At 38.2% G+C, this 9,825-nt stretch overlaps 1 protein-coding gene across 1 annotated transcript; it reads left to right on the top strand.

Moving 5' to 3' along the window:
- The first annotated feature begins 3,280 nt into the window (after positions 1–3,280).
- On the top strand, positions 3,281–4,139 carry nkx3-1 (NK3 homeobox 1). The gene is made up of 2 exons (XM_042422272.1): positions 3,281–3,473; positions 3,739–4,139. Exons 1-2 carry the CDS (start codon positions 3,281–3,283, stop codon positions 4,137–4,139), a joined length of 594 nt encoding a protein of 197 aa, XP_042278206.1.
- The last annotated feature ends 5,686 nt before the right edge of the window (positions 4,140–9,825 follow it).

The following is a 9,825-nucleotide window of genomic DNA, read 5'->3' as shown; positions in this document are numbered from 1 at the left end:
CCTCAAATTGAACTCTTCAGTCTGCTAACATATGCGTGAATGAGTGAAGGCTTTGTGCAATAACCCAGGTGCAGGATACAGTATAACCCAAAGCTGATGCTGAGCAGATAACAGTCGAACACATGTACAGTTACAACATGGTCTCGCTGCTCATCTCAGACAAAGAAAATAACAGGACAACAACAGAAGATTGATGGCAGAACAAGTCGCAGTGTCTCAAAGAAAACATCGTCACCACATATTACCTACTGCGGAAGACAAATGTCTTCCCAGGCTAAAAGGTCAGAGGTTTGACTATGTCATGTCTGATGTACAACTATGTGGCTAAACATCTTTGCAATGGATGCATTACATAGAGTGGAAATGTCATTGTTCAAAACTATGAGCAATCATGTAGATTGTCTCAGAATAAAGGTAGAGGATGACACCATCCTTTGGTGTAGAGCCTCAATAAAAAGACATTTTTAAAGTATGATAGTACCACCCTCCACACTCCCACTCTCACTGCTGGTTTTGTCATGCTCTTGTCACTGGACAGTGTGTGTGTGTTTTCTTATTCAGTCAGTATTTTTGATGCAGAACCAGCAGTGTTTAATGACAGCACATGAGTGTGAGATGTATTTTTGAAGAGATATTGAAGTGATCAAAGAAATGTCTTTTTTTTGGCATAATCAAAAAGTTTCTAAAATGTGTTTTTCTTTCAGTGTAATCATTACTTTCACAATGTATTCCATCCAGTACTGTGTGATCCAAGAGTAAGCATGAGGGTTTGCGTCTCCAACAGTGTAAAACTGTGTCTAGACTGAGGGATAAAGGCTTTCTGTGCTTACAGTTCAACATACTTTGGCAGACAGACGGACGCAGACAAAGAATTCAAGGTGAAACATATCATACAGGTCATCTTAATACTATGTTGACAAGACAACAGCTAATGCTTGAGAATAGCCTCAGTATGTTAAAAACTGATTGCTTTTATAACGCTTCACATGCATTAAATTATTTCAATTTCAGTTTATTTTTTTTGAAAAGGGACAATGGACATTAATCAACATTCCACAAACGTAAATGTACCCGGGTTGGCCAAAAGGCTAGTTTTCATCAGCAGTCTCTTTGCCTGATGTCGTCAGGCATCCTAGAATAATAAAAAATAATACAGTATATACAATAGTTAAAAACATACTACATTATGCTAAAAAGAATATACAATACAGCTAATATAGTAATTATACAACACATATATATGGATAAAAACAACTTCAGTGTTAACATTGTTGGTTCTCAATAAACCATTTCTTAACATTATACTTAAATGAATAGTAGGATGGAGACTCTCTAACTAATTGTGGTACTGAATTCCACTGATGTGATGCACTGAAGGAAAAGACGGCCTGGCTAAATGCAGTTTTTTTGAGTGGCATTGTGCAGTGACCCCTATCTGCACCTCTAGTAGCTCTGTTTGTGGTAGATTTGAAGTTGATGAAACCAGACAGAGGAGCTAAGGAGGAGCTAAACCATGTATAATCTTATAAATTAGGAGGACATTTTTATATTTGATCAGGTTTTCCCAGCAGAGAAGATTATACTTCTTCAGAATATGGCAATGTTGAAATGGTGAATGGCTTCGTGTCTAAAGTTTTCAGTGCATGTTTGTATAATGATTACAGTGGTTTTAAGGCTGTAGGGTGTGTTTTAGACCAAGTTATCAGACAATAGGTGATGTGGGAGAGAACCATTCACTGGAAGTACATATTAGCTGCCCCAGTTGATAGGAAGTTTAGGAAGTAAGCGCTTGCAATAGTCATATAAACTTATATACTTTAATTGAATTAGAGCCATGATAAAGCATCCACTGATCAATATGACTTTAAGGTGTTGGCGACTGCTTGGTGTGTGGTTGATGCAGAGAAGCTGGAGGAGTCAGCAGGGGCAGGGGGCATGGAGACGATCGTGTTTATCATCCCCACATTCACGCATTTCCAAATGAAGCATGAACTCCCAGAGGGACACATACACTGCTAGTAAATGTCTCATTCTCAGGAGAAAGGTCAGGCTGAACCACAGAGAACAACAAATAAACAGCCTCTGAACAATGACTGTGTCCGCTCAGGAGCCGGCCTAAATGTGTCCAAATCATTAGTACTGCAGTAGGTATGACCACCCACTCTGACCCTCACCCCCCACCCCCCTCTCTCCTGGCAGACACAGCAGTCTCCCCTTGCAGGCGCAGACAACCGGGTAACTGCACTGAGCTGAGGGGGGCATGGAGCTCAAGAGTCCATCTAACTGCTGTTGATATACAATATGAGTGAGATTATCCACTTTATAATGCATTAACATTTCTATCTGGTGTGATGTGTTTGTTTTTAGTGTTTCTTGGGGGACTCGTTGTTTTGCCAGATATGAAAATAAAATTAGAATGCTGTTAAAAGTACAATGAACATACTTTCAATGTGAACATATTGCTTTTTACACTAGTTTACTACCTCATGTTTTGTATATATCTTATTCAGCCTAGATATGCACTATACAACATACACAATATATGGGATTTTAAACTACAATATACAGAAATTGTGGTGTAAATGCACTCAGCTTTAAGTTTATTTGTAGTTTGTGGTGCTGTTGAATTGCATCACATTATATTGGGAAGAGGAATCAGAAAAGTTGTCTGAGCAACTCAGCCCGCTGGAGTCAACGTTTCTGATATTTTGTCTGTCAGTATAAAACAATACAGCAACACAAACTGCAGCCTCTTAAATAACCATAAAGATGAATCAACAGCTCTCTGAAACAGTATCACAATAACTGAACATTGTAAGTTTAATAAAGGCAGGATTTGTTGCAGGGAAGTAGTTTTACACTGTATAGTAGTATAGTTTTACTTAGTTTCTAATAAACTGGTAACTGAGTGTGTAAAATCTGTATAAAAAGGGCCCATAAGCATATTGCACAGGCATACACAATTAAAAAACATATAAATTGTGTATTTTTCAAAAATATGTTATATGCCTAGAAGGATTTTGAGGAAAAAATATTAAAAAGTATATTATTTACACATATTTTTAAAAAGATTTGATGTTAGGAATTTCCATGAAGACCTAAGAAGGTGAACAAATGAAAGTAACGCAGCTACTGGTCCCACCTCCTCCACTTGTCAGTGAACCCGCCCTGCACTTGTATAAATTCAGACTGTGTGTGTGTGTGAGGAGACACATTGCTGCACCACGTCGGCCACTGCAGCCCTCTGGCACTGAGAGGCGTCCGATTTGTGGATTACTGGATGGAAATGTCTGATACAGTCAAACCTCTGACTTCCTTCCTCATAGAGGACATCCTCTCTGTTAAGGACAGCGCGAGATTTAATGGGAAGTGCTGCTCACAGAAGATGGAAAGATTTTCAGAGTGGGAAGAGGAATCAGATAAGTTGTCTGAGCAACTCAGCCCGCTGGAGTCAACGTTTGGAGTGCAGACAGGTGAGCTTCTGCAGTCTATACATACTGTATGTCTCTCAATGAAAGGCGTGGCTTTCAGTTGATAGAAAACTCAGCTAAACTCTGTGTATTTGACTTTGATTTTCAGGAAAAAAAAAGTTTTTTGAAGATGTGATAAAGGCTTGCATCATGAGAAGTTGTAATAGTGTGATTTAAGATATAGACTTAAAGAGGAAAATTTATAAACTGTGACTGTTAAAAACTTATTTTCCCTCTCAATGACCCAATCACATCTTCTTCTTCACAGAGTCGTCAGGCACATCCTGTCCCAGCACCTCAGAGTCCAGCGGTTTTACGTCCTCAGGGAAACAGAAGCGTTCCCGGGCAGCATTTACACACCTGCAAGTGCTTGAACTGGAGAAGAAATTTAACCACCAGAAGTACCTGTCAGCCCCAGAGAGGGCTCACCTGGCGAGCACTTTAAGACTGACCGAGACCCAGGTGAAGATCTGGTTTCAGAACCGGAGGTATAAAACAAAAAGAAAGCAGCAAACACCAGAGTTCTGTAAGGATGTGTACAAAGCAGAGGGACTGAGTCTGAGGGATGATTTGGTCCGATCATCACTGATCACCTCCTTCTATAAAGCCTATCAATACCGACCCTACCTGTGGGACTATGGTGGCCCCTGGGGGCCAACGTTATGGTGAAACAAAAATTATATATGGAGCTATGATTTGTTATCATAAAACCTATTTTTAGTGTCCCTGATATTTAGGTGTGTGTTCACTATCATACTTGATTCTATGTTTTTTTTACATTGATTTCCAGTTCTAGTGTACCATTTGATTGTTTTTGTCATAACATCATCTTGTATTTTTTCATGTTTTAAGAAAAATTATCTCATACAAAGTGATTCAAATCTTGTGGTAATGGATATGACATGGGTTTGCACAATGAACCATTTGAAATGAACTCAGTTGTGGCATTGCTGATTAATTCATACATACATACATTTTGCTTTTCTTTGAAGTTCTGTGTTACAAAATTTGCAGAAAATACATCATGTACAGTTTTTAGGAATACCTCAGCTATAGTACAAGTTGAGCTTGACCCATTTACTCAAAGTTTAAGCACAATTTTAGCAAACCTTGACAATTTTAACATGTATTTTAACATGGTTCTGTTTGTTATGGAAGCTTTATTACAGGAAAATGCAAAGAAAGTGTGAAAACTCTGATTGTTAAGTTAGTTAAAATATTATTTGAATGTATAAACTGTGTACAATTAGTTGCAGTATATTGGGAAACAGACAGTTTGGTAAAAAGAAAGAACCCAACTATCATACCGGAAAGATTTAAACTAACTGTGTGGATAACTCTCTGACTCTGATAATGCAGTAAAACTACATGAGAGGATAAGCGTGACTGAGATCAGCATGATATTGTAAATGAGGGTCGAAGAATGAGACTTGATTCCTTTAAAGAGCCTCAACCCTGATTACACAGAGATAAACGGCTCTTCAGATTCCTTTAGGTGACATCACGCAAAGGGACTGTATACAACTAAACTGCAATTTATCATCTGAGACATTTTGAGGGATTCTAGTTTAAAATGTAAAGTGTACAATAAAAAAGCAGTGTGCTGTATTGTAGGAACACATGAGAACAACTATTTCATTTGTCTTGACGGTAAAAGCTCTAAAAAGTAGTTTAAAGTGCATCTTATTTTAAATCAAAGGCAGACCATGCGTGTTGTGTTAGTATAATCAGAAGATGTCTGTTTCTCTTGTGCCACCATGGCATAAGCCGGGAACGCATCGTGTGGATCTTTTCCTGTGTGTGACAGTGACAAATGTGTCAACAAAACCTGTTTGTTGACAGATTTTGACTCCGGGACATACAAAGTGTAGAAAAGTAAGAGGTTTGTTTAGAATAAGAAGCGGATATGCCATCTAACCTTGTAGTTATTGTTTTGGCTTTCAGTAAAGAAAACATTCAACTTATAAATAATACAAAAAAATAAATGTATGTAAACAAGATATATTTTACTTTGGGACATTTTTCTTTAGACCTTGAGATAACTACTTTAAATAGCTTCCATTGTAAAACACAATGTGTGGAAAACATGAGAGAGAATCCCACATAGAGAAACATTTAGTTAATTTTTCATTATTTAAATTACATGATTGTATACTTCAATCTCTGTAACTTTGAATATAATGTAAGTTACATGCTAAAACCTCATCCCAAACATTGTATTGTTTGTAAATCCCATTGCTTTAGCCATGCCAATAATAACTTCAGTTATAGTTATCACTAATGTTATTAGAATTCAAACAGTGAAATAGGGGTGAAATTAAACTAGACTTATATGTATAAGATATGTATAAAATTACGTTTTTTCCCCCTCAATTCTGAATATAAGATTCACTAGTTTCAGAGATTAGAGACACTAGATCAAGAAAAAACACAGAAAAATCTATTGCAATAAAAGTGATTCTGCAGACAGTTTTAAATGCACTGCAACTTGCAACTTTCCAGTGTAATCAAGTTTAGTCAAGCTTAGTTTTATATGAAACAAAAACAGTATGCTGTCTACTTGTGTCTATGGAACGTGTACATATAATGTAAATCTGGGTCCATAGCAGGGTCATTTGGCCTTTAGCTTTAAAAACATATGTTAACCTCATGCAGGTGTGCGCCAGCTTTGTGCTTTGCCACAAGTATCACACACGTGGACATGGAATGCAGTTTATTATCTCTGAGTGTATTGATATGATCCATGTCTTGAATGCAGATGTCATCTTTCATTATCACATGGCCTCTTGTCAGCAGGTGAGTTCACTGTCTCCTTTATTATGAAGCTCAATCTTCAAGTTCAATTAGCTCTGATTGCCTACTGAGCGTGATTGTGTGAATCTCCTGAGTAATATTCTTCAATATTTCAAGTAAAATACATTTTTCTAAATATTAAGCCTACTGTTCGCTGTATGTGAAACCCTAAATACTGATTGAAGAGTGTGTGATATAGTTTAGTAGCCACACAAGTGACAACCACCTCTTAACAATCTACATACATGGTCTGGTTTTTGAGGTTGAATGAAACATGCTGTTTGCAAACAATAAAAAGAAATGAAATCATGAATGAGGTCTGGCAGGATACGTAACAGTAAGCCACACTGTGCTTTGTCAGCTGACAGCTGATCTGCCACAGCCATCACATCTCACTGCTCTGACTTCAATTTAAAGGCCTTCAGATTTATCTGTGCGCTGCCGCTACAGGTAAGATCTTCTCTACCCAGAATGTACCTGCTACCCAGAAAATCTGCTCTGTTTGTATTCTGAATGGAGGGGTTTTCTGAGATAACTACCACTGATATGCTGTATCTCCACTGCAGGATGCATCCCCAAGTGTTAAACCCTACCACAAAGTCAAAGTATTGCCACCTCCAGAATCCAAATATAAACAATTAGGACACTTTTTCTCTTTGCAAGACTGACACACAAAGTATTAGACCTAAGTTTATTCAGCAGGGAGGAAAGACGAAGATAAAATGTGCATGTTTCCAGACTTACATGAGTAGCTGTATGTCAGTTCTTTTACCACCGTGTTAGACTGTGGACACATACATTCATGGGAAAACGATTATAAGACCTTCAACCAGAGGAGACTCCATTCATGACTACTTAATGAGGATGAAAACATGTAAACTTGTGGTTATGACACATGCATTACAGCTTCAGTGGCTGACCCAACTTCCAATGTTTTTGGCCTAAGAACTTTCAGATTTGAGAAACAAAACCCAAACTGACTTTTTCACTGATTCAGCATGTATTTGGATCCTCTTTAAAATCCAAAAGAGCAGTGTGGGATATGGATCTTTTTTAACAACAAAAAACGTACAATAATTCACTCCTAATAGATGAGAAGACAAAACATTTTAGACTTTTCTAGAATAAATTAGAAATTATACTTCAAAACCTTTAGTACGGCAAAAGAGCAAAAATCCTTTTCTCAACTTTCAACTATTTAAATGAAAGCTAAACACTGTGGCCCTTCGAAGGGTTTGTATAGCTATATGCAGGTTGGCATGTCAGGCTGAAGCAGTGCTGTGTCTCTCTTTACAGCGCTGATAAGATGGCATGCAGGATTTAGGGCTTTACATAGTTAAGAAGGTCAAGTTTGTAGTAACATAAGTGTGAGCAGAGGACTGATGGCATCGATAGGGAGGCAGACTTGAGAGCTCTCACGCCAGTAACCTGTCTGACTTTGTGAAGTCACTGCCCTCATTAGTGATTTGTCTTGTACATGGGAAACAAGTGTCCCAAGATTATCATAATCTTTTTTTTAATTACTAATTACTTACTTTAATGTTTCTAAGGGTCTTTTTTTGTAACTGTCATATTTAACCACCTCTTTCAAACAGCATGTTAGTTACAAAAGATGTTCTTATGAGCAATTTTAAACTAATGTATGCAGCAACAAGTGGGAAGTTTAAATATTAAATATACTTTGTAAAATACACAAAAAGTTGAGCATACAAATTTTGAGCATATCTTCAAATGTACAAGCTAAAAATATGAAATGAAATGTAAATCTTAATGATTTCCTTAAACTAAAGTGAGTTCTTATCAACAATGCCATGCCAGCGGTTGCACCATTCATTCAAAGCGCTTGGAGTAAACAGGTAATTAGACATGAAGAGGGGCAGATAGCATCTGTTTTGACGGCATTGAAAATCTGACAGTATCTCTCTGTGTCTCTCAGCTGCCGGGCCGCATATGGACATGTTCATCAGATAAAGGAGCTTGTTGAAGAGTGAAGCTGAAGGTTAGAAGAGCTATTATTATTACACTTGCCATTGTAATACCTGCACTTCCTCAGGGCTCAAAGAGACACGGTACATTGATTCACAAACAGAGGACTAAAAACAACATCCTCTTGTCTGTGTCTGCTCTTCAGTCTCAGGGAACGTCTCTAAATCTCTCCCTGAACCACCTGGATTAACTGGATTTGGCAAGTTAATGATGAAAAGCAGTGAGGATGAGTTTACAACATCATTACTTTATCTCCTCTTGTGTAGGGTATTTGAATCATGGAGTTTGCCCTTAAGCACATGGCTACATGAAGATTTTCTGGGATATGAAAATAAAGTAAATTCAAAGAAATGCTCAGTGTTAAGTCTCTGTTCTCAAGAGTTTATCTTAATTTTCTGTACTTTCAGGAATCTGATTGAACAGTGTTGTCGTGGAGCCGTCGTGGTGCTCTTCAAGGTGGCCAATGAGGCTTTGAAAAACAAGCAGATCTTCTAAACCGATGAGGAGAAAAACCAAACCCGACCACAAAGACGGCCTTTGTCGGTGCTCCAATATGCCGTGACTGTCTGACAAATTTGTTGGAGTTGATAAGGAGTTTAAAACAGCCCTGATCTTTTCACATTGGAACACTCATAAACTTCCTCGGATAGTGTAACTAGATCCCTCATGTTACGGTACCAGTAGAGCAGATCCACAGAGCAACCCCTCAGCAGATGCACTGCTGCATCCAACTCATCCGATGGTTAGCATTGATTGCGTGGCTGCGAACAGTGTGTGTGTGGGTGTGGTTGTGTGGACCAGGTATTCCTTATGTTGTGGGGACTCGCCTCCCTTATGGTAACAAGAAGCATGTCCCCTTAATGTAAGTCGTTAATTTTAGGGTGAAGACTTGGTTTAAAGTTAAGGTTAGTTTAGGGTTACGTTAAGGTTAGGGTTAGAGACGTGGTGGTTACGGTTAAGGTTAGGATAAGTCTTCAGGAAATGAAGGGTTAGGGGTTAGGTTTGGGTTAGGGTTAGTAAGTCAATTAGGGGTGCAACGGATCATAGTTGATCCGTGATCCATACGGATCACCCTCCACGGTTTGGCACGCATGTGAACCGCAAATTAATTGCAAAATTTAATATCTCATTTAAAATAAACAAGTCATGGACAGACAGCGCGTCGCTAACATGGATTTTGAAGAGCAATGACCAAACCAGCAACTAACTGTCCGTACTGACATTTGCAGGTATGTTTACATGCTGTTCAATGTGCTGCAGCTTAGCAGCTAATTAGCTACATAGCTGCTAACTGACGTTAGCGGTGCACTTTTCACAGGTGAATGTTTATTTGGTGACTCGTTCAACAAACTAAGCTGCAGGACAAGACGCGTGTTCATGTTTGTAAGTCATGAAGTTTTTATGATGTGGACACAGGCTGTTGTTTCATTCACTACCATGTTTAAAGGAAGAAGGTATCATGCTTCATATTGCAATTTAACAATTGAGCTTGGAATATTTTGAATGTTGTTTTCATTTAAGACCATGGGCAAAAGTTCCATGCTGTAAGTGTTTTACAGAATATATGGAATACAAA

This window comes from Thunnus maccoyii, chromosome 9 (assembly GCF_910596095.1).
Source record: "Thunnus maccoyii chromosome 9, fThuMac1.1, whole genome shotgun sequence".
NCBI lineage: Eukaryota > Metazoa > Chordata > Actinopteri > Scombriformes > Scombridae > Thunnus > Thunnus maccoyii.
This window is presented reverse-complemented; position numbering and strand designations above follow the sequence as displayed.